Source organism: Thamnophis sirtalis, unplaced genomic scaffold, assembly GCF_051295495.1.
Source record: "Thamnophis sirtalis isolate CommonGarterSnake01/CBP01778 unplaced genomic scaffold, rThaSir2_p1.2 scaffold_4, whole genome shotgun sequence".
Taxonomy (NCBI): domain Eukaryota; kingdom Metazoa; phylum Chordata; class Lepidosauria; order Squamata; family Natricidae; genus Thamnophis; species Thamnophis sirtalis.
Genome location: NW_028261384.1, coordinates 101728735 through 101755137, shown reverse-complemented (window position 1 = coordinate 101755137; position 26403 = coordinate 101728735). Strand labels below are relative to the sequence as shown.

The following is a 26403-nucleotide window of genomic DNA, read 5'->3' as shown; positions in this document are numbered from 1 at the left end:
TTTCTCTCTCCCCCTCTCTATCTGTCTATGTACCTATCTACCCCCCTCTCTCTCCCTACTGTACTTCTCTCTCTATTTCTATTTCTCTCTCTCTCTATCCCTCTATCTACTCACCTACCTACACACACACTCTCTCTTTCTCCCTACCTACCTACTGTATTTCTCTCTCCCCCTATTTCTCTCTCTCTCTATCCCTCTGTCTACCTACCTACTTTTAAAAAAAAGCCTCTTGGTGCAACCTTGGTGCATCTTATACTCTGGTGCATCTTATACTCCGAAAAATAAGGTATTTTAAATTATAGTTAAAAACTAATCTTCAAACATCAAATCACACAAAAAGGAGTATTGTGTAGACCAGATCATAAATCTCTGCAACCTTTCCAAGTATGCCATTATTTACAAAGACTCAAAAATCAAATGATTACTTCTAAATGTACTTTCTCATTATGAGTTAAGAGAGCAATTCTCTAAAATATATAAACCAGAGACGAGACTAGCCAAGGATAGGTTTTAATATCTAAATGGCTTACGGAATTTATTGTCTTTAGGAAATAATTTGCTATTCCAAACTAGGTGAAATAGCACTGGGTGGGGTGGCTGGGCGTTAATGACTATATGGTTGTGGGATGTGACATTTTATTCTGTAAGAATAAATGCTTAAATGTACCTGTAAAAGGAGTAGAGATATACATAATAATCAGACGACTACCTGCCTTTGACTGGTTGTAAATTTCTAAGAATGAAAATTCAAAATTTTTGGAGGTGAGTAGATCTTCACATTTTCATGCTGGTTTCTAGAATCCAGTACTGTATAATAAAAGAGGTAGGAATGTAGGAAAAGTATTCAGAATTGCTTGAGCTAAGTTTTAATTGGCATGACAGGACAAACAGATTAAAATGTGCCATAGAGGGAAAAGATTATGATCAAAGAAAAAGAGGTAAATTGTATCTTATTCTAATAGAAGAATCAAGAATTAATGTATGAGCCTCTTTAATATATTCATTCTTTGCCACTAGCAAGACAGTTGACTTCTATTCTTGCTATGTCCTCTTATTCTTTTGTTTTGTATAATGTTTTTTTTATTTTATTTTAATATAAACAATTCATCTTCCATTAAACAATGTGTCATCTGGGTTCAAATATTTTGTGTAATAACAATTAAAATTTACAATCATATTCATTATTTAAGCTATTCCTAGCTTAATTACCTATACCTTAAATGTCTAATACTATAACAATCCTCTTCTTGATTTATTTAACTCTATTAATTATGTTAACTCTGTTGATACATTTTTTATATTTTACACATCTACTTTTATTTCTAATTCTTATATTTATTCTCTAACCATCGATAAAAAGATTCCCATATAGTATAATAATCAACTTGCTTTTTCTCTTTAATTGCCAGTGTTCATTTCTGCACATTTTAATATTTTCTTAATCACATTCTTTTCTGTGGGAATCTCTTCACTTTTCCAATTTTGTGCAAATACAATCCTAACCGCTGTTATTAAATGGATAATTAAATATACTTTTCTTTACTATAAGTTTGTGGTAAAATTCCCAACAGGAATTTTCAGATTTCAAATCAGTGTGTTGTTGTATCATCCTTTCCAACTGCATGTCTGTTTTAGTCCAATATTTTTTGTTTCTATACATGTTCACCACATATGATAGTACAAGCCAGGTGTCTGGTGACATTTCCAATATTTAGCTGATTTATCTTTGAACATCTTCGCCAATCTTGCCGGTCTATAAATGCCATCTATAAAACATCTTAGACAAGTTTTCTCTGTACGCAGTTGACATTGTTAATTTATAATTTATATCCCATAATTGCTGCCATTTAGCTAGTTCTATCGTATAACCAAATATTTTTTGCCCAAGCTATCATTGTTTCCTTCACTTGTTCTTCTTCTAATTCATTATTCAATAAGTAGCTGCAGTTTTTTTAATCATCCTTTCTTCTGTTCCTGTTAATATCTTATCTAATTCTGTCAAATCCATATAAAAACCATATAATTTAGCATATTTTTCATACCTTGATTGTATTTGCAGTTGTGCATACCAACCCATATTGATCCTTGTTTTTCTAGTCCTTGCTTAGTTTTGAGTTCCCCCTTTTCAGTCAAAATATCTTTGTATCTTCCTCTTATTCATAATATTTGGGTGCATTAGTGCTTCCATTGTTGAAAGTCAAACCGGTATCTTTAAAATATTGTTGTTCTCTTCTATGTTAACAGTAAAGCATTTCTTATATAGTGTCTTTGAAAGTAACCATGTCTCTTACTTTCCCCATACTATAAAAAGGCATGCCAACCCAATTGCAAATTGTGTTCCTCCAGTGTCAATAATCTTGTGTTTCTCAGTACAATCCATTCTTTCATTCATATTACCGCCGCTGCATGATAATATCATTCTCAATTTGGTAATCCCAAACCTTACATCCTGTAACATTTTTAAATTAATTCTTGCCTTTCTTCCCTGCCTGATATATTTTATTATTAATTTACTAAGATCTTCAAAATATTTTTTTCTCCAGTCTTATTGGGATTGTTTGAAATAAATATAGTAACCTCGGTAATACATTCATCTTAATTGTGGCTATTCTTCCTATTAGTTATAGTTGCAAGCTTTTCAATTTTTATAGGTCTATTTTAATTTGTTGTATTAGCTTATAATAATTATCTTCCTTAATTCTCACTGTTAATTGAATCCTAGATATTTTACTTTCTTTGTAAACTGGATATCTAATCTGTTCATTAGCTGTCTGTTTTGCTTTTCTGTAATATTCTTCATTAAGATTTTAGTTTTTTTCTTTGTTTATTTTCAAACCTGCCACTTCACCATACTCTTCTATTCTTTTCAGTAATTTAAGACCTGTTTCTTGTAGTTCTTCTAAGATAAAGTCCAGATTAACTGCAAATACCTATAATTTATATTCTTCCTTTTTATCTCCATACCTCCAAGAATTTGGTACTTTCTCCTCTGTCAGTAGTTCATTAAATACTTCCAACATTGAATTACCTATGGTATATTGTAATGTTTTGTATAGTTCTGCTGGTAGTCCATCTGGACCTGGTGTTTTGCCATTCTTTTGTCTTTCAATTGCTTCTGTTAGTTCCATCATTGTTATTCTTTCTTTTAGTGCTATTTCAGGTACCACAAAAAGTTTCTGGTACTGTGGATAATTCAGCTTTTTCTATTGTTCTATTTTTTCTTCTGGAATTATATCTTGATTTAGGTTTAATTTTTGACCGTAAGGAGCATTGTGGTTTATCATTGATCTGAGCTCTCACCTTATGGACTCATAAAATATCTCTCCCTAGGAGCAAGACTATCTGACCCTGAGGATTGAACTCTGGTATCAGATATGCTATGCGGTTCAAATGTGGGTAATGAATTCCTGCATCTGGTGTAGGGATTTCAGTTCTATGGTCAGGAATCTAGTTGCATTCAATAAGAGTTGGTAAAGTCAGGCATATTTTCCCATCTACCGACTTGACTTGGTAGCCAGATGCAAACAAGACAGAATATGGAGTGCACACAAAGTACACAAAAACAGAGAAAGGAGGAAATGGAACATTGTGTCTCTTTTATATTTGGAGCCAGGTGTAATTCACTGCTCTTGTAAATTATATGGTAACTTCTGTACAATGGGGTTGACATATCTGGTTTTGCCAAGGAATGCAAGTCCTTTGCAAGTCCCCTTCCGACTTAGCTACTTGAAGTTCCATTAGTAAGTCGCTAAGTTCCTTAAGTTTCTGATAGGCTCTGCTGGGTATCCTGGGAAACCTATCAAGTCTTTTGAACAGTGCATTCTCCACTGCTTCTGTTGAGCCGTAGCATTCATCAAGTCTGCCCAGATTGTTCCAATGGCATGTTTCAGAATAGTTTATACTTATTGTCCTGATTCACTTTGCATGCTCAGCAGATTCACTTCCAAGCCATTTAATTATTAGATCTATCTCCTCACTATGCAGCAGATCCAAGCCTCTGATGACATTTTGGAAGGACAATCGGCAAGCTCTAGAGCTCTCAGGATGATTGTCAAACCTTTTAAGTCCTTGTGTGACTAAATTGGCAAGGTCTATGGTGGTTTGATTAGCTGATTGTGCATTGCTGTGGTGAAAAGGTGCTGAGTAGTCATACCTTTTGGGGGTCTCTGGTCCTTTCTATGCTGCTCTGGCATGAAGGCTGATCCTGTGGGTTAAATTGCAGGGTCAAGTACCTTGGGTGTGTGAGGGGTCTGTTAGATGCAGCTTTACTTTTCAGGATAAGCAACATTAGGCAAAGTGAAGAAAATACTTTAGAAAAGGAATTAAAATTGTTAACCAAAAAAATTGAAAGGTATGAGAGAAAAAGAAAAGGAAACATAGCTAAATCTAGTTTATACCAAGATTAGTCCTAGGTCTCCATATTTTCTACTCTTATTTCTCAATTTTCATTTGCATCAGATTGCCTTTTGTTCTTTAAAATTCTTATTTCTCAATTCATCAACTACATTCAACAACTTTCTGTTTTTCATTTCTATTAGACCAATTCACTCTTTCTTGGTATATTAATTTCCCTTTATTCTTATTTTTTTATTAAATTCCATTATAAGATAAAAATACAGAAAAAGACTAAAAGAACTCAAAGAAATAGAGAAGTATAAAGTATAAATAAAGAGGAAAAAAGTTCTTTCAGTTTTTTGTTCCTGACATATCCAAATTTGACTTCCATATAACAGGTGGACAGAAACACATTCTAATACAAAGCCATTTTTACTTCTTTCAACATATTCTTCATCTCAGCAAATCATATACTACCCACTTTAATAGATGTTCAACCTATAATTTTACTTCGATTTTGTAAAGATGAACTACAGATGGGATTATAATTCCTAAAGTACCCTTTTTATAGTTCTTCCTGTTTTGCAAAAGTTTTCAGGAAAAACAAATGTGCATGTTACAAAATTTTACTGCAAAGATGACAGAGGCATTGGATAAATCCGAGTTAAATGAATCTACCGTATTTTTCGGAGGAGAAGACGCACTGGAGTATAAGACATACTAGAGTATAAGACACACCTTAGTTTTGGGGGAGGAAAATAGGAAAAAGAAATTTTGCCTACCAGGTATTAATCTGGCTTGGGTCCTTAATCTGGTCAGCTTCAGCATATAAATTTACTAGTTTTGAGTGCACCACACATGCTTTTTATCCCCTAGTTGGGGATAAAAAAACAGCTTCTAAAACACAGCTGATCTTCGAAGGGAGCAGCAATGAGAAAAGCAGGCAAAGGGAAGATTGCAGGGGGAAGATCGCTTCACTCGTGAGCGCTTCATTAGGGCTGAAAAAAAGCTTCAAAAAAGCTATATTCAGAACATAAGAAGCACCCAAATTTGCAGCCTCTTTTAGAGTGGGAAGTGTGTCTTATACTTTGTAAAATACAGTATATTGATTCATTCCAGGAGTCAGAGTTGCTTTCCTTTATAGCCGACACAATGACAAATATTTTTACCTTTTGCAAGAACCCATGGTTTCATTATATGTAAATGGTGAATTGTTTGGAAACTGGTTTTTTTTCCTGTTTTTCTGTAGATCCAAATATTTATATGCAGTAATAGTTTGTGTGATTCTTGTCACGTACGCCTTCATACTGACAAAAAATGATATCAAAGCCAACATGATGGGGAAATTTCAAGAGGAAGCATCTCTTTTTAAACTTCTTCCAGAAGAAGAATACAAAACCATATTTCTATTTGATGGAATGTGGTAAGTTTTCTAAGTACAATGCTGCTTCTTTAGGAACATGTAAAATTGCAAGGGGGTGTAACAGAGGTAATTTTAACACATTTCTCTTTGAACCTTTCTATTAAAATATTGATTATAGATGCAAGAACAAGCTAGACAATTAAAGAAGACCAGTGTAAAGACATAACTTTGGGATACGAATGTTAATTATGATTGGTGATCCTAAGTATGCCTACTCTCATAAGTGCTTAGAAATATTTTTTAAAAAAAGTTTGAAAGTGGAAATAAAAATATTTTTCAGTAGAAATAAAGCAACGCAATCTAATTAGGAAGTTTGGCCTGGATGCTGGATGCATGTAGATATGTAAGAGCACATATAACAGTTTTCATTCTGCCAATAGTAGTAAAGTCGTGAAAATCTCAGCTACTTGCCAAAGAAGAGATAGATTGTGGCAGTAATGCGGCATGGAGTGTTTCTGGAGCCTAGAAGTTATGACTAAGGAGAAATTCTATCCAAAGAAGTGATATCATATGATAGTTTAACCAAAAGTGTGGCTAGAGAAGACTACACAAGCTTTTCTGGTGTAAGTTTCACTTAGAACAAGGCATAAAAGGCCATTGGACATTCATCCAATTAGTAGGAAATGGCTGAGCATTTTCTTCAAATTTCTTCAGAAGAAGTAGAAATTCTACCATAATTTATCAAGGTCAGGTCTTCTCCTTAGCAATGACTGCTAGTGAACTCCTAGCTAGTTATTTCCTTTACTAAAGCTAATTCTGGTTCATCAAAATGAATGAAAGTTTGTGGGGAGGGAGCAAGAAAATTTCTCTTTCAGGTGCTGTGCAAATTTTGCTGACCTTTGTTATGCCTTACTTAAATAATGATATATTTAAGGAAGTGATATTACTTTATATGACATTTGTTATCATGTGATAAGTAACTGTTTCCTCTTTGCGGATGACATAAAACTATTTAACACCACCAATAATACTTCTGACCTACAAAACGTCCTTAATTATGTATCAGAATGGTCGAACAATTGGCAACTCCAAATCTCAACCAACAAATGCTCTGTTTTATAAATTTTGGACCTGGACAACCTAGAACTATACCAACTAAAGTCTGACCTAAGTGTAGTACACAAAATTGTCTGCTACAACGTCCTACCTGTCAATGACTACTTCAGCTTTAACCACAATAATACACGGGAAAACAATAGATACAAATTCAAGGTAAATCGCTCCAAACCCAATTGCAGAAAATATGACTTCAGCAACAGAGTGCAATGCCTGGAATGTATTCGTATTCGTATTTTATTATTTGTATGCCGCCCTTCTCCGGGAGGACTCAGGGCGGTGAACAATTCAAGGGGAAGAAAAGGGGGAACATAAAAGACAAAATACAAATAATAAAAGTGGACAACAGTCGCACAATCATACATGTCGAGAGGGGAGGGAACTCATCACCTCCAGGCCTGCCAGCAAAGCCAGGTTTTGACGGCTTTTCGGAAGGCCTGGAGAGAGGTGAGGGTCCGAATCCCTGCGGGGAGTTCATTCCAGAGGGCCGGAGCTGCCACAGAGAAGGCCCTCCCCCTGGTAATAGCCAGGTGGCATTGGCTGGTAGATGGCACCCGGAGGAGGCCAACCCTGTGAGATCTAATGGGTCTGTGGGAGGTAATTGGCAGCAGGCGGTCTCTCAAGTACCCAGAATGCACAACCCGACTCTGTTGTTACATCCTCAAACCCCTGTAACTTTAACTTTAAACTGTCTACTGTGGACCTCCTAAGAGGTCTGTAAGGGGGTGTGCATAAGCGCATCAGGCATGCCTACTATCCCTGTCCTACTGTTCCCACTTATTTATACCCATTTCCTGTGTTCATTTCCATGTTTATGCTTATACCTATTATCTTGTACATGTTTGACAAACCAAATAAATAAATAAATAAAATACTTTGTTGATCAACTTTTATTTATTTTCAAAAAAATACAAAGTTCAAAGATAAACAGAAATAAAAAATTTGAAAACAAAAAAAGAAAAAAGAAAATCAGGGAAGAATAAAAATAAAAGTGCAGAGAAGGAAAAAGAAGGAAAAAGTAAGAGAAATAGAAAAATAAATACTTCACACCATCTTTGGTACAGAAATAAACATGAGAACATTCAAACTCCTACTCTAAAGCTAACTTTTTGATAATCCAATACAATTCCAATCATCCAACCCCCAATCAGCTTTTAATTTCTTTCTAGAAAAAAGACCAAGTAGAAGAAGAAGAAAAAGTAGAAATAGAAAAGAAAAAAAAGAGAATCTTTTGAACAGGTTCTCCAGCTGTGCATGTAGAGAGAAATTTGTCTTTGGTGCATATGCTTTCAATGTACATAAAAAGATACATTTGTGAAGAATCATAAGGTACAACACTTAATTATAGTTAAGGGAACTATCCCTTAAGGAACTATCCCTAGGGAACAAATAAGCAATTAGGAAACAATCAATATCAATATAAATCATAAGGATACAAGCGAAAAAAGTTACAGACCTGCAGTCATAAGTGGGAGGAGATGGCTGATAGGAACGATGAGAAGACTAATAGTAATACAGCCTTAGTGAATAGTTTGACAGTGGGGAGGGAATTATTGGTTTAGCAGAGTGATGGTGTTGGGGCGGGGGTGAACTGTTCTTGTGCCTAGGTGTCTTGGTATGCAGTAATCTATAGTGTTGTTTTGAGGGTAGGAGTTAAAACAATTTATGTCCAGGATGCAAGGGGTCTATAAATATTTTAACAGCCCTCTTTTTGACTCGTGCAGTGTACAGGTCCTCAATGGAAGGCAGGTTGGCAGTAATCATTTTTTCTGCAGTTCTAATTATCCTCTGAAGTCTGTGTCTGTCTTGTTGGGTTGCATAACTAAACCAGACAGTTATAGATAAATTTTGGGAATCAAACATTTATTTGGATGCAAAGAAATTGATTCTGGTTTGTAGCATAATCAGACTGCAGTTCCTTTGTTTTCCTGATGACCTTGAGAAAATACTAGTATTAAGAAAAATTTCTTTATATAGACTGAACTATTTTTCTTCAATATTGACTCCATAGTTCTTTTTACTGTTAACAGAACATAATTGTTAAATGAATTATATACAGATCTGAGTGTTCTTTTCCCTCTTCCTCTAATGAAGTGCAGATCTGTTTACAAGGGTTTTTTTCTTTCTTTTTTTCTCTGCATATTTGTAAGGATTTATAAAGACTCCAGTCTTTATTTACTAAATAATCATAAATGAATTGAATACAATTTTTAAAATATATTGAATGATCCTGAGACAACTGAGTGAATATTTTAAAAAGTTGCTTTCAACTATTGCAATATTTTACAGCCGAACTGTAAATTTTTATTACCTAGATGATAACTTGCCCTGAACTGCTTTTATTGTCCTGAACTGCAATTATCATTCTACCTTCTTTTGTGGATTATAAATAGTCAGAGGCTCCAATTTTTTTACAACATTTTTAAATTTCTAATACTTTTAAATATTTTGTGGATTTTTGTTTTTGTTATATATTTGTACAATCTTTTTTACACAAACAACCTGACATTTCTTTTTTTACTCTCAGTTGAAATACTCCCCCACCTTTTAAGTTGTTTTACTTTGCAAATTTTATTTATCTGTCATTTTCAATACATGTGTTGATTACAAATTATATAAAGAGGGCAACATCAAGATTAGCTATAGGAGGGATTAAAAAGAAAATTTGAACTCCCTGAATAAAGAAGTAAGAGGTAGCCCAGCTGAGGGGTGACACAGTTGAGAGTACAAATAAATGAGGACAGTAGGACAGGGATGGTAGGCACTCTGTGGCACAAACAAATCAGGAAAGGTTAATCGGTGCCTCTATAGCAAACCTACTATGCCAGGCAAACATTCCACTGCCAAATCCCCACCCAAAAAGAAGGAGATCTCTACTCATAAGCCACATGACTCCTGCATATGCTTCATCTGTAAAGAAGCTTTCGAGGAGAACAAGGGTACCATGAAGTGCTCTCTATGTGACATGTATGCTTGCCATAAGTGCTTGGGCTTAACCAAAAGCATAGCCCAGTTCCTACAATCAGCATCACTTAAAACCTCCCAGTTTGTGTTTCCACTTTTCTGCCCATCATGCAGACCCAGAGAAGACAAATTTATTGCCCTACTTGAAAGGGTCGTTTTTTTCCCTTGGGGGGAAAAAAAGATATAACATAGAAAAGAGAAGCTCCAACATCCTGAAATCCTATCCTATCCCAATCCAACAACCACTACCACAGGAAACCACCAACCCTGCAAGTAACATCTCCATCATCATCAAAGACGCGATTGAATGCGAAAAGAAGCGTCCCAATGCTATCTTATCTGGACTTGAGGACACCAATGAATCCGATGACATCAGAAAGTTCATAACATCATCAGCAACTTTCAGGCATCAACCATCTCTCTTGATGAAATCATCGATGTTTCCTGCAGTGGCCCTGAGTCAGGGGTGGGTTTCAACCGGTTTGCGGTGGTCCCCGGAACCGGTTGGTCGGTGAACCCGGAAGTAACTTCCGGGAACGCTGAAGGGCCCACCCGCTCGCCCACGCTCGTTACCAGTCTTTGAAGGCTTCTGCGCTTCCACGCAGGTGCATGGCACATACAGCGCCTGCGGAATTCTCCGTGAGCAGCTGGAGCATCGCGCAGGCGCTACAATGCATGCGTGAACTGCGCGCGTGCACGAGGATGCTGCCGGCCCCGTTCCAACCGAACCGGTTGGAACGGGATAAGCAACCCACCACTGCCCTGAGTTCAAAAACAGTGACGGCTCGGTGGCCCCATGCTTCTGCAGAATTGTTTGCAAGATTGAGACCAGCAAACGCAAATTCAACTCCACAATAAACTCACTAGAAATTTTAGGTTTGACAACCTGGAACTATGTCGCCTATGGTCTGACCTAAGCATAGTACACAAAACTATCTGCTACCTGTCAACAACTACTTCAGCTTCAACCTCAATAATACAAGGGGAAACAACGGATACAAACTCAAGGTTAACCACTCCAAACTCAATTGCAGAAAATACTTCAGCAACAGAGAGGTCAACATCTGGAATGCTCTACCTCACTCCATTGTTACATCCTCAAACCCCCACAGCTTCAACGTTAAACTGTCTCCCATTCCTAAGAGGTCCGTAAAGGGGGCATGCATAAGTGCACCAGTGTGTTTACCATCCCTGATCTACTGTCCCCATTTAATTGTACTCATTTCCTTTGTTCATGTCCATCTTTATACTTATGCCTGTTATCTTGTACATGTTTGACAAACTAAATAAATAAAAAAGCAAAATTTTCCAAAATCTTTCTTTTATTAAATTTGTCAATTTTTCTATCTCTGTAGGTTCACCATACATTTTTTCACTGTAGGTATTTCTAAATCATTCTATCTTTGAGCATATTTGTTGTATGTAAAGTCAAGGCAAATATGGACTTTTAAAATAATTGTATTAGATGTATTAGATTTATTGGAGTAAGTATAAAGCAAAATTGTCCCCTAAAATCTCTATATGTTGTCATCTCAAAAAGACTTTTTTCAAAAAGAAAATATAATTAAACAAAAATTATTAACCTTTTCTGATTTATTGAATTTTTCTCAAGGAAAATTTAACTTAAAAAGCAAGAGAAAACTTTTAGGACTTATACGTCATTGGTTTTCCTATTCTCAGCTAAATGGAACAATTTATATTGGAAAAGAACAATTTTAAATTAAAATGGTTAAATAAATTTGATGTAGAGTTCTGTAGAATTATTGATTTGAAAAGAGTAAAAATAAATTTGATGTACATATTATTGCTAAGATATATAAACCTCTATTGACAAAGTAAATAGAGCATGAACAAATTTAAAATTATATGATAAAATAGACAAAATTTTGATATAATATAAAAATAGGACCAGTGGAGGAACACGTAGAAAAATGGGTTGAAATTTACACTGAATTATATTCTTAAAGAGCACTTTGATAAAATGAGGTATTGCTGATGGATACCACCAATGAAATTCTCAAAATAGTGTAAAACAATTTCAAATATTTGTTGGGAATGTAATGAAACTGGGAGAATATTTTTCATATTTGGTGGATATATAACAAAGCTAGAAAATATGGGATTCAGGCATGTATTTTGATGAAAATTAAATAAGTGAATGAAAGCATAAACTTTTCCTTTGGGCTTAATGGATACACAAATGGAAAAATCATATGAAATTATTTTATATAGAAAGGTAACATTACTAATCTCTGTGATTTTTCAGTTTATTTTAATCCAAAAAGATTTACGGTAATCTTGATTGTTATTCTCCTGGAATTTTCTAAATACATTGATGGGGGTTAATGTAAAGAAGTTTCAGTTTGGTTTTATTGGTTATGACGCAGTTGGTCATGATAGCTCAGCAAACAAAGAAATTGGGTTTATAACATTTTTTAATGTTATAAATTTAATGTTTGCTAAAGGTTTATGAAGCAGTAAATGACTTTTTCTCACTGAATGCTTCTTTTAATCTCAAGGCTGTTTACTGAAGATACATTTCTATATAAGTTTTCCATATATGTTCCATTGAGTATATGGACAAATACTGTTTCCCACACATAGAATCTCTTTTAGTTGCATTGGGTTACAACTAGATATGCATTCATATGTTTCTGAAAACCAGAGACTAAGTAAAGACCTAGATAAGGGCAGTGGTGGGCTTCTGCCTGGTAAGACCGGTTCAATTGAACCAGTAGTTGTGATCAGTCGCCTCTGCACTATCCTTTCCATATATAACTAACTTTCTAGCTCGTCTCCCCCCTCCCCCGCTGACAAACACTGCCCAGCTGAGTTCCATGTAGTGCCTGCTATACTCACTGGAGCTGCCTGAGTAGATTAGCTGCATGTTTGAAACTGCGTTTCAGCCCTAAAGAGGTGCATGCACGCTCACAACCAGTGAATCGGTTGTTAAGTGAAGCACACCTCTGGATAATAGCATTTGCCAGGAGAAAGTTATCAAAAACTGATGTTGTCATTGAAGTTCTGCTTCCTTTAACTTATATGTCACATAAATATTAGTACAGCTTTGACATATTATATAATGAAGATTATATTATTGTTTTTCAGGGCTGTATTACTGAGAGATGAAACTAATATATAAGTGCATTGAAGTATAAAGATTTCTATATCTAACAACTGTCTAGAGAGGAAAAAAATAAAAAGCCGTATACTAATATCTAGAATACTATATTACATGCAATCCACACAGGTGTGGTTTAGGATGTCCATATGACATCATTATATGGTAGATATATATATTGACCTATAATCCAAATAAACATAATATGAACACTAGTGTAAAAACTTCTGACAGGGTTCCACCACAAAAGCGCGTAGGACAAAATCGCGCTCGACAAAAGCGCGCTGTGACGTCATCACAGCGCGACGAAAAAGTTCGAAAAATGTAAAAATAAAGCGAAAACCTTACCCTAAGCCCCCCAAACCTAACCCTAAACCTAACCCTAAACCTAACTCTTAACCTAACCCTAAACCTAACCCTAAACCTAACCGTTAAAGTAATGAAAAACCTAACGCTAACCCTTAACCTAACCCTAACGCTAACGCTAACGCTCTAAAGCTAACCCTAACCCTTAACCTAACCCTAACCCTAACCCTAAACCTAACCCTTACCTTTATGTGAATTGGCTTGCTTTAATTTAATTTTTATTAATTTTTATTTGAATTTTTCGATCTTTTTCGTCGCGCTGTGATGACATCAAAGGCGCGATTTTGTCGATCGCGCTTTTGTCGTCCGCGCTTTTGACGGGTCACGCATATGGGAAAGTAATTTCTAGACTATATAGAAAAATAGCTCCATTCACTTATTTGTAGTAGTAAACCACCTAATGGCTTAGAATATAAACATATTTCAAAACTTGATAGCAAAACCCTGAATTATTTGTTCGTAACATAGAAAATGAGTTTACTACTATCTACGTAAATATTATTTTCTTTGCTCAGACCACAAATAAATCCCATGTTTTAATAATATAAGTCAACATAATCTATGTGGATGTTTGCAGGATATAGTTATCTTAATAGAACCCTCTACCTAACCTGTCTGGTAGATAAATTCAAAAAACGATTTGAATCACAAATAACCAACAACCTTTGGACCATTTTTTTACTGACACCTATTCCTTATGGATCTTTGGAGAAGTGTTTTTATGAGTGCAATGTTATTCGGGGTTTTTTTATTATTATTATAGGTACTTTAGTATAGGCACTTAATTTATTGATTTATATAATATCATCCAACTTATCCCAGCTTGCTCAACCTGCAGTCTAGATGTTAAACATTAACAGGCATCTTTAAAAGCCCGCTTCTCCATTATCTTGGCACTCTATTCCCTAATCATACTAAGAACATTTGAAATGGAGAGCAATATTACATAATTACACAATAATTCGAACATTCATTATTTTTCTATTCCCTCAATCTCACTTTTAAATAACTTTATTTTTGCAATTAATATCCTGGAGTATTGAGTTTGATTCTCAGGACTTGCACCTCTATCTCTCTACCGGCCCCAGTCGTGCAAAATGCACTCTGCCCCGAGAGAGCGGAAGCCTTTGCCGAGAGTCGCGCAGTGTTCCTAGTGTTTTCTATGCTTTTCCCACGACTGGCTGCTTTTTGTGATTCCGTGTCCTTTGTGGCCAGCTCAGCGCCAGCCGCAGTCCCCTTCACGTCGGCTCGGAAAGGAAGGGAACGGGAAGGAGTAGCCGCCGTCGGATGCAGGGAGGGAAGAGGTCCGGCTCCCCTGCGCAGCAGGGCGGGCTCCCGATGTTTTGTTTTCTGAAATGGCTCTATGAGTGTTTAAGGTTGCAGACCCCTGATATAGACAAAAAGTTTAGCTTGAAGATTTTATGTAACAGGGGTTTACCCAAGGAAACCATGGAAGCTGGAGAGGAGGGAGAGGTGATAGAAATATTTCAATAATTCAATGTGAACAAAATCACTTTAGATATCATTAGGTAATTTTAGGGAAAGCATTAAATGAATCTTTGGTAAATGTTTTAGACTATTTTTTTCCCTCTATTCCCCAAGGTTAGGTCCAAAGAATCACTGTGAGTGTTCCCAAACTGATAAAATGGAGGTCTTTCAAATGGAAAACTATATAGATAAAGATAAAATTGAATCGGTAAGGCAAAGACGTGAGAAGGAATTCAAACATCATCAGAGCAGGTAACCATAAAGTGTTGTAAATGAGACTCATATAATGGATCAGGCATTCATGGATCAGAATTTTCTTGATGAATTTTCTTCCTAACATACAAAGGGTTTGTACAAGTTAATGATTGGGACGCAGAATATATAGCTATATTTCTGAAGATAGCAAGCCCATTGGATCTGTGTTTTCATCTGAAACAATCTGACCTGTGTAGCCATAACTTTGATTTGCAGTGTTTCCAGAATAACTGTACATATATTGCACTACAAAAAATAGGAAAGTTTTAAATATTTTTTAAAATAAAAAATTATATTTTTTAAAAAATTAATTTAAAAAAAATATTTTTAATGATACTTGAATGTTATCTCAGCATTTGTAATTAAATTTAACAATGCTTTCATACTGAATCTTTAAAAAAGATTCTGGCCTAAATATCTTTGGCATTTTGATTGTCAATTAAATAATACAAGTATGCATGTTGAACTGGTCTGTTGTATGTGCATGCTTTGTATGTTAGGAGGACAGAATCTGGTGTTAGGAAAACCTGATCCACAAATTGTGGAATTTTGGACCAACCACTACCTCTCAGTCTAACCTAGATCAAGACAAAATCCAAAACATCTAAAACATTTAAAACACCTGGCTTTTCATAAAACAATAATAGATACGAGTTCTAGTACAACTTCTTTTCTTTTTATTTACTTTATCTTAGGCATCCATCCAAGAAAAAAGATATCCTTATTGCTCCACCAAATATTCCATTGAGTTATCCCATTCAAGGGGCTGAGGTGATGCCCTTGCACACCATTGTTCTTCCAGGTAGGTCAAGAGCAAGATCTAAAGGAGAAACTTCAACCCTGGTCTAAGTTTACTGCCCAAAGGTTTTCACTGGCTGAAAGGCAAACATTTCTACTTTGCTGGCTGGGCTTACTTTTCCCTCCAGAGATAAAGGACTTTAAAAGATTGGATGATCTGTATTTACCATCTACCATTTGACTTTATAAGAAAGTAGATATGGTGGTGTGTAAAAATGAGACTGAATAATTAACTGAAAACTAGAAAATGTGATCTTCTGTGACTGAAATCTCAAAAGGCTGCATTGACCTCCCAATCTCTAGCTTGCAGTTTATATTTCTCAGCAGAAATGCATCCTGTAAAACATGGGCCCTTGGTTGTTTCATAGTTGTTTGATTGTGATCATAAGTTGTGCCAGGATTTGCTTCCCAATGCAGCAATCTTAAAAGTAGGTAGCAATCAGGACAATCTGGAATGCATTATGGTGTAACTTACCAGCTCTTTCCACTGATGGGACTCCCAAAAGTTCCAGTGGTGAAAAGATTCTTATTTCCAACGGTATCAAACTGTACTAAACTTTTAAAAAGCAAAACACATTAGTTGGCTCTCTATTTATCATTCACTGAATAAAAGGGTTTATTTATTTATTTTTCTTTTTTTAAGGGCTAGGTTTCCATGGAACAAGTAGAGAAAATCTAAAGGTAATGTGGCTTTCTCAGGTTTTGGAACATGCAGTATCATTCTAGACTTCCAGAAAAGAGAAGTAGGGAGCATTTTGCTGGGTGTGTGCATGTGAGTTAGTGTTGCCATGTAGCTAGTGATTGGTTAAGTCCCTGGAGTTTTCTTGGCAAGATTTTAGAAATTTGCCATTTCCTTCTTCCTGGGGCTGAAAGAGAGAGAGACTGCTGAAGATCACCAACTGTCTTTGTGCCTAAGATACTTCCTGTCATATTTGAAAACACATCTAACTTTAAATGCATTTTATCTTCTTCATTTCAATGGTACTTCCTCAGTAGAACATCCCAGATATGTACCAAAGGTTTTGCTGGGCCCTCTGATAGGACTGTTTTTTACTTGATGCAAACTGGTTGTCTAATGGCCCAGAGCAGCTGGTTTGATCGTTCCTCCATGGCAGCTAATGAGTAAGAAATATTTTGAGAATGATAGTATGTTTGTAAAATAAAGAGCTTTGAAAAAGTACATCACTTCTATTCCTCCCAGCTAAGGTTAGTTATAAAAACCACCTTCCAACACCTAAGCATCCAGTAGATAGGGGTGTCAAACTTCCAGTCCTCATGCCAGATGTGTCACACACTGGCCATGCCCACCCCTGGTTTAGCGAAGGGGGAGGAAGTTGCGATTAGTCATGTGACTACTTGTTGTCGTGTGTTTGACACCCCTGCAATAGATGTAGATTTCAATTCTTAGAATTCCCCAGCTAGCACAGCAATTGCTGAGGATTGTTAGAGTTCATCTAAACAGCTGGAGGGCTCAGGGTAGAGAAAGCTGGTGCAAGTGCTCTCCTTTTGTTAAAAAAAAAAAACAGATTTCCAGGGGCAGGAAAAGACAGCTATGTCTCTGGAAGCATAGATGCACAAGGACCAGGTCCCTTTGTGAGGTTTGTGAAACAATGGCCAATGTCAGGCTCCCCTATTAGGACTGGGCAGTAAATCATAGATATCTGAACCCTTAATGGTTTCACTCAATATCGTGACTAGACTCAGCATAAAACTTGTAAATACTAGCTATAGCTAGTAAAAATAGAAAATAATTTTCATTGCAGACAAGAATGCAGTCACACAAAACAAAGGTCCACTGAGAGGATGCAAATTACTTGTAATAAAGATACTGTCATTCTCTGTTAACTTCAGTAATGAGGTCTGGAACATCTATCATTAAGTGATGTGATTGTTACAAATGATACAAATGTGATTATGACACCTGGTGGTAGCAGTTCTGGCAATCCCTGGTTACTATCATTAAGCAAGTACCACATGGGTTTTTAAACAAAGACTTCATGTTAAGCAGAGAACTTCCAACTTCCTGCTGGCTTCCCCATTGACTTTGCTAGTGTCATAAATATCCCTGGAGAGGTCCACTGTAACTTTGAATGGTAACTAATGGACTACCTGAGAGGTATTTCTGAAATTAATTATCACTTGAAAAAAGGGTTTGTGTATAAACACATTCTTATGATGTCCAAGTCTTGACCCACAAAAGAAATATTTCTACAAGCATTTATGTTTAGATGTGAAATGTTTAATAAGTATTCCACCCATCTAATTCACACAAAGCAACATTCTAACCAAATCATTTTCGTAAGCCTTTGCAGACATTGTAGGAGGGAAGCTATGGTGGCAATAAATCAGTGGGAATCTGTAGCTTTTTCCCCAACTTACAAATTTTATTGAAAAGTATAAGCATTTGTGAGTGGCCACTCAGTTTATCTGATGCACTCTATGCATCCGATCAGCTTAAGAAAGCTTATAATAAATTTTGTTAGTCAGAAAAAGCACTGTCAAACTCCTGATTTTAAGTCCTATATATATATCCCACCCTCATAAAAATAATAACTAAAGGAAATTAGCTGTCATGGATAACTTTTCATTTTCTCATGGTCCTGGTTTAAGGCTCACAAATATTGACAAATGCTTTGGTTTGATGTGATGTAACTGGAAAATGAAAATTTCTGATTTTTTTCCTTTAAAAAAATTATTACAGGTAGTTCTACAAGCATCCTTTGGTAATCTGAATACCCTTGCTGATGTTCCTGAAGAAGTGGTCCAAGGACGTGGGACAAAATTACTAACCATTACTACTTCCTATGTGAAGCTTTTGAATCACATCCTCGAACATGTTACATATACTAGTACAAAATATCTACTAGATGCAGTGGATATGAGTAAGTTTGCATGTGTCCTACTAGACAAGCCCTTCATTGGGAGTTCACCTTGACTTGACTTGACTTGCTCTAGACTTGAAGAAGGAACATCATCTTTTAGTTAACAGTGACCTTTTGTCTCTTCAAAATTTGTTCTCCCTTGAAAAAAAAAATTACAAAGCCACATTATTTTGAAATTTTCAAAAAATGATCGTTTGACCTTCCCAATTTGAAGCTTTGAGAGAAAAAACTATTTTAAAAACTGAGAAGGCAAACAGCATTCTTTTTCAGAAAGGACATTTGCAACCGAGGAGTACACCATGAGGCTGTATTGCACTGAAATCAGGACAATGTTGATTGCTTTTGATTAAACCCATGTTCTAATTTGATTATGCCCATGCTTTAATTTCAAAAGGTTCCGGGTTCTGTTCCAGGCATTTCTTAAATGAACTGATATAAGTCTATTTTTAGTCAGAATGGATGTTCCTCTGGTTTTATTTAAAAGTACATACAATTGCAGAGTCACACATCTGTACATATGCTCCATTCAGATTTATAGACTTACTCATTGTTTGGCATCTAGGTAAGGGTTGGGCAAGTCCCTACCAAATGCAAATAACTATTTTTCGTTTGAGCAGCCCTTTTTATTCAAAGACATCATTTCCTCTTTTATATGTTTATTCTCATATTTCTGATCCGTTTTTGACTATTTTGAGACCTATGATATAAATGTGTTAACTTAAGGGCAAGATGAATGCCTACAATAAATAAAACGTTTAAGTCACATAAAGGAGATTGAATAATCTACTCTACAATTGAGTGGAAAGCACAAAGAATAAAAGTAGAAAATTGGTCTAAATTGCTTGGGTGAAATATAAAGTACTGCCCTCTATTGCATCTTTAGTTGTTTATTGGAGAGCTTTCATCATGTATCCTTCCTCTAATGAAATCTAATTAAAGCAGGAGGTATCACTGATCATTCTCTATATCATCCACAAGGAATTGGACAGTATGGCTTGTGCCATTTTTAAGCACCAAAGGAAGCCTATTTTGTTTGTTTGTATGTGTGTACGTGCATATGAGTGAGACAGATTAATGATTCATTTCTTTTATTGGTTATGGTGAAAAAGAATATAAAGTTAGACAGGGAGTTTTGTTGCTTCAGATATTGAATAACTCCCATCAACTCTGATGACGACTGTCAATATTGGAAGATAAGGGAGTGGTTCTCCTTCTCAGTTTTAACATATGGTGTGCGAGCGAGAGATGACAAATATTGCCAAGCATAGCCATAAAATTGATAACCAGCTACCTTTCTTTTGTTTCCTAGTGAATTTTACAGAAGGAACTTACCTTGTTAAATTTCCTGTTACCATTCGACAACTGCACTTTCCTAGGCTATTTGACCCAGGGCCAGGTGAGTTACATACATGCAACTAGCAAACCTTACGGACCATCTTTCCCCCAGAGTTTCTGCCCGTCCAACTAGATCAAATAAGATGGGCATGCTGCAGATCTCATCAGCCAAAGAATGTCAGCTGACAGGGACTAGAAGACAAGCTTTTTCTGCAGCAGCCCTCTGCTCTCTTCCCTTATGAGATGAGAATGACCCTGACATTCTTATCTTTCCATAAAAGTTTAAAAACCTGGCTATGCTCCCAAGTCTAGGGCACTACATGCACCAAGGGCTCCGCCTCCTGGCTACACGGTTAACAGGCCAAATGTCTTTGTATGTACTCTAATTAGACGTTTTAATGTTTTTAAAATTATTTTAATGGTTTTTACTGTTTTTATTGTTTTACAATGTAATATAAAAAGCTGCCCAGAGACATTTGCTGAGATTGGCAATAAAATAAAATAATAAATCAAATAAATGGATTGATTTAATTAAAGAGCTTGTGGTGGTACAGTGGTTAGAATGCAGAACTGCAGGCTATTTTTGCTGACTGCCTGCAATTTGGCAGTTCGAATCTCACCAGGCTCAAGGTTGATTCAGCCTTCCATCCTTCCGAGGTCGGTAAAATGAGGACCCAGATTTTTTGGGGCAATATGCCGACTCTCTAAACCACTTAGAGAGGGCTGTAAAAGCACTGTGAAGTGGCATAAAAGTCTAAGTTCTATTGCTAAATAAATAACTAGATTCATAATTTGCTTTCTTGTGAAAATCTTAATCAAGCAGATAAAATAAATAAATAATAGATGAACTTTTATCTCCATTTATTGCAGGATATAAAAATAAGGATATATTTTACTCATAAATTATGGCTTTTAATTCCTAACTCTATAACAGATCTCATTTCTTATCCCTTTGTACCTCACAGTTTATTTCTCTACCATATGCCTTATCCTTTATCGCTCTGGTTTTATTCTTGTATACTTTTACATTTTACTCCTTTGCTCTTTTTTTGCCGCAGAGAGCTTTTGATGTCCATGCTTGCTGGCAATTTATGAACTTTAGTCATCCTTGGTCACTTTTTAGCTGTAGAAAGACCATAGTTCTGGCTGCTGGCCTCATTCCCAAACCCATCTAGCTATTCCTGTTTCTACTGATATGGCTGATGGGACTATGTTTTCCAATTGGGAACTATTGGGTCTCTATTTCTTTCAGCGCCCCCTGCGCCCCCCCCAAAAAAAAGTTGAAAGAGGAGAAGTGATGCACTGGTCAAATTAGGTTATCCTTCCATAGTCTTTTTGTGCAAGTTGGGGATTTCTCACTTGATAGCAGCTAACAGTTCAGAAAAATAAAACAAGCTGTATATACTGGTCAATATTAAGCCAAGGTTTTTGGTTCAAAAGAGGAATTCTAGCTTTACAAAAAAAAGTCTTGAATTGTGTCATGAAGCTATCCATAGACTTGGCTAGATGTCTCCTCTTTTACTTTCTCTACTTTGTGTCTCAGATAACAGCCTTAGAAACATGGTAACCATCACAATAAAATCATTTTTACGCTACCACAAGCTGCGGATCCTCCTGAAAAGCATAAAACAATACTATCCGGATATAACAATAATTGTGGCAGATGACAGTGAACACCCAGAGAAGATTGAAGAAGCAAATGTTCAGCATTTCATTATGCCTTTTGGAAAGGTACCACATGTCTATGTGGGGCTTCTTCTTTTAGGACTTCCATAAAGGGTTTTTACATACGATAACAACTGGGTCTTCTTGTAATTAAGTTGCAGAAAGAATCTTGATGGCCCATTGTACAAGCTTAACTTTATTCCCATCGATTATAAATTAAATAAATAGTATTTAGTCAACTAAACAAAGCAAGGCAAAAGTTCAAGAGACGGAAGCAGAAACTGAATTTAATAAATTGGGAAGTTAATCTATTGCTTCCTTATTATTAGGTATCTCCTAATTTTGTTTCATACTTTTAACTTTTTTCTTTTGTTTTCTCTTATATTTTCAACTGGCTCTTGACTTTCCATTATCCGGAGCTTCTCAGCATTTGAATTAATTCCTAATCTACACATTCTCACCCTCTTTTTTGGATTTTTAATCAGGGCTGGTTTGCAGGGAGGAACCTTGCAATCTCACAGGTCACAACCAAATATTATCTTTGGTTAGATGACGACTACATCTTCACTGAAAAAACAAAGATTGAGAAACTTGTGGATGTATTGGAGAACAGCAACTTGGATGTGGTAGGACATTTGTCACTTGCTCCTCTTCTCTTATAGTTCAGTCTGTTGGTGTAATACAGGGAGATTTTCATACTTTGTCTATTCCAGAGAATGCTAAGATGCGGTAGACAAGATTAAAGAATTTTTCAATTTCACTGAAATGCCCCCTGCTGAACTTGCAAGGGTCCCTAGAGTTTGCCTAGAAAAGCACTTCTATTCTTTGCATCTTTAAAAATGTATACACCAACAAGCAATGGGAACAAGACTGAATAGTATAAAACATTTTTTTTTTGTTTACAGGTTGGAGGCAGTGTAGAAGGAAATGAATATAAATTTAAGATGTTCTATGAGGAAGGAGAAGATAGCAGCTGTTTGCACATCAGAAGTGGCTTCTACCATCGCTTGGAAGGCTTTCCCAACTGTGTAGTGACTAGTTGTGTTGTCAATTTCTTCCTGGCTCATACAGAGGAAAGCAGGCGTGTTGGATTTGATCCTAAGCTACAGAAGGTGGCTCATTTAGGTAAGCACCTAAATTCTTCTCCTCCCTTTAATTATGTTTGGGGCTAAAATCCTTTTCAGAAGCAGATAAATCATACTGCATTCTGGGTTTGTTTGCATACCTTGCTCACAGAAAGTTCAAACTACAATATTTCAGGGCTACACACCCTTCAAAACTGATTGAGGAGGAATACTTCAGAGTTCACACAAGCATAAAATCTTTCAGCTGTTCATTAAGGTAGCTTATTTGTTCCAGGCTTCTCCTCCTGAGAAAGAGATGCCGCTGATTTAGAGAATTTCATTAATTTTAATGAATTGACTTTTTATAATGTAATGGCTTTTTAAAATCACAGAAAGGTGATTGGTTCATGTGAGATTCATTCATAGCATTATTTCCAAATAATTTCCTAAGTCTGTACCATCCTCCAAATTTCATTCCTGTATTATTCAAGTCAGGAAGAAAACACTAATTTAGCTTTTATATCTTTTAAATTATAATCTTGTTTTGAAAATACTTGTGAGTAGGCTAATTGATGTTTAAAAATTATTGATAAATATTATCAGAAGAAATGCTAAATTTTTATGATATACGTTACCTAGAATCACTTGTTGAGATGAGTTGCTATTGAAATCAACTAGAGATGGAGGGAGAGGGGGAGGGAGGGAGAGAGAGATGCAAATATTTACTACTTGTGCTCAGGATTTTTCAAATTTTATTCTGAATTTTTGACTTTTTTTTGTTATGAGCAGATTCTGATCCTCCACAATTCTATAAAATGACTTTCTGATGAAAAGTAAAGTTTATGGTATCAATAGTTCATTAATCCTTGTCTTTACTTTTAAAACAACTGTGTGGTCAAGCTGCCACACAGAATTTACACGGAGATCATGGTAGCCCTGCTCTTATACTACTGAGGAGGCATTTCTGTAGCACAATCAATTCTGGAGTAGTGGACAATCTACTCCTTGTAGTGGACAATCCCTGTGCAATTGTGTTGGAAATAAGTATTCATGAAAAAATAGCTTTCCCCTTTCTAGCATTTGAGTTTATCCCATAAGTCTTCTGGGTGGATTCCACTGTCTTCTAAATACCTCCCCTGTGTAAGGAAGGTAAGTATAAATACAATTCTTGCATGCCCTTTTTTTCTTAAATGCTTTATATAATTAACATATGGGTGCCCCTCTCTGTTTCTCTTTCCAGAATATTTCGTGGATGGGCTTGGAATCTTGAGGGTTGGCTCCTGCAATGATGTTATCATTGGTCACCAGCGACGCCACAGGCCCACCAACACACAAGAAGCCAATTCTGAAAAGTTGTATGCTACATTTCGGAATGCCTTTGTTAGTGAAATTAACTTTAAAATGCCCTTACATTACTTTAAAAACAGAATGAAATGCTATACAAAGAAGTGATTGATTTTTCCAAGTCTGAATAGTTTTGGAATGAATTCAGCAACTTTTAATTATTTTGTTTTAGGAATTGTACTTTTTTCTCTTGACAACTCAATGTTTTACAGATTTCATCAAAAAATGATGGTTTTTAATGTACTTTGTGAATCTTCTCTATTATGGAAGTTCTAATAGAAGAGTTCTCCTTCCTTCCAGATCTTTATATATAACAATAAATTCTTGTGACAACCTTATAGCCTGTACCCATTATTTCTGTTCAATCCCATTCTCTTTAAATAATTTTTTTAACTATTTACTTTTTAAATAATTCTTCAAATTATGCCTCCAAATCTGCAGGTGTCCCATTTGTACAGGGAGAATTAAAATGGCCTTTGTCCTTTTAAGATGAACACATCACTATCTAGGAATTTCTTAGGCCTCTACTGTTTACTTGTGAATACTCACTGTATTCACAGTGACTCTAATTGGAGATGTATATTTCATCCTTAAACTTTGTCCAATGTTGCTTGCAATTTCTAGCTAGGAGGCTATTAGACATGCCTTGTACAATGTATTAAATGTCTCTCTGGAAATGGCAAAGGCTAATTTCTAATCTTCGATGACCAAATAAAAGAGAGTTTTTTGTTCCATTTCAAAGTGCTTTTACAGTGGATTATGGAGTTGAAACTGTCTTACTCAATCTTAACGGCTAATCTTTTGGGGAGGAAATGGAAGGCCAACCTCTTGCTTGACAAACCAGGCTTCTTACTCCTGATATTACCTATATATATTAACTATTTTATTTCTAATATTTTGGGCATTAAGGATTCAGCAATATTTAACAGTTTACAATGCAGTTTTTAAAAAATGACAAAAATATTACTAATCTGGTGCAGTGATTAAAACATTGAATTAGGATATAAGATGGAATCCAGAGCTGAGTTGAGGGGAGGAGTCAAGAGGTTAGCTATCTTGAGTTGTTGATGAGAAGGAAGTGGCTGAAAGATCTTCCTAAAAACTTTGGTGTAGTTAATTCTTGACTTACATAACTGAAGCTGAGATTTCTATTTCTATTGCTAAGTAAGACAATTGCTGAGTTTTGCCCCATTTTAGGTGTAAGTCAAAGCACTGTAAACTGATATTACCTGGCTATTACTGAAACAACAAACCATGGTTAGAAGTGATCATCTCATGCAAATTCCGTCTTGGAAATTGAGAAGAAAGGAGGACTGAGTTTGTTGCCAGTGTGTGTGTAATATGAAGCTCAGCACTTGATTTAAGTTCCATCTGGTTTGCTGCTCTTGTACCTGTACAATTTTTTTTTAAAGGAAAGTTGATCAAAACAAATAGTCTAAAAGCAACGGGTGAAAACTATTTCCCCTTCCTTCCCTTCATGAGGTCAAGCTTTTTGCCCATAAGAGAACATCAAGTTAAGATATGCTTTCTATTCCTAGGTAGGTTATACAACTAATGAGAATATTTGTTTGCCAACTTTTGCTCTGTTTTTTCCTTCATTTGATTTTTCTTTTGTTTAATTTTTGTAAATACTCCTACGACTTATCACATGCATTCTGCAAAAAGTATCATGTTCTTATCCTAAACTAACAAAAGTCTTGTTGGAGCCTAAAAGATATTTACATCGAGTGTGGCAAAAGCCTATCAATGTGTCAAATTCAATAATCTGAATTACTAATGATAACTAGTGATTCCCTTAACTAACTTAACTATGGCAAGAAAGGTTGTAAAACAGGACAAAACTCACTTAACAAAACACTGTCTTGTTTAGCAATGCAAATTTGGAGCTCAATTGTGGGAGGACTACCTGTACTGTTCTCATTGCTATGCGCTATGTTGCTCCACTGTAAACAATATGAATCTACAATCATTATATCTGTACGTTCTTTGTATTCTTTCATGATTTCCGAGACCAATTACACTGGGGAAGGGGTGTGTGTGTGTGTGTGTGTGTGTACGTACTATAATTTTTACACAAATTGTGGAAATTGGGTATGAAACTTGGATTTTGTTTTTGTTGTTAAAGAGAAGGTTCTTATTCAACTATCTACCTCGAAATTATAGGATGGATATGGATCCTGGAAATTTTGCAGCTTTTAAAAAACAAAGAAGACCCAAACAGTGCAAATCAAGAGATCTCTTATCTCAATTTCCTTTTCAATCATCTTCATGGTGTCTTCGATTTTTACTTTCAGTTTCGCTACACCA

At 35.8% G+C, this 26403-nt stretch overlaps 1 protein-coding gene across 3 annotated transcripts; it reads left to right on the top strand.

The window, feature by feature from the left end:
* The first annotated feature begins 662 nt into the window (after positions 1-662).
* B4GALNT2 (beta-1,4-N-acetyl-galactosaminyltransferase 2 (SID blood group)) lies at positions 663-24425 on the top strand. 3 transcript variants are annotated; one of them, XM_087711879.1, is made up of 11 exons: positions 663-762; positions 5585-5758; positions 14868-15005; positions 15704-15810; positions 16450-16487; positions 18508-18688; positions 19998-20084; positions 21567-21754; positions 22174-22314; positions 22594-22813; positions 23993-24425. In XM_087711879.1, exons 1-11 carry the CDS (start codon positions 740-742, stop codon positions 24202-24204), a joined length of 1509 nt encoding a protein of 502 aa, XP_087568005.1. In that variant the 5' UTR covers positions 663-739; the 3' UTR covers positions 24205-24425. The 3 variants fall into 3 exon arrangements, with proteins under 3 accessions (XP_087568005.1, XP_087568006.1, XP_013930368.1); XM_087711880.1 differs by lacking the exons at positions 663-762; positions 5585-5758 and adding an exon at positions 14475-14738 and having other exon boundaries at positions 14873-15005; XM_014074893.2 differs by lacking the exons at positions 663-762; positions 5585-5758 and adding an exon at positions 14475-14738.
* Positions 24426-26403: the final 1978 nt, after the last annotated feature.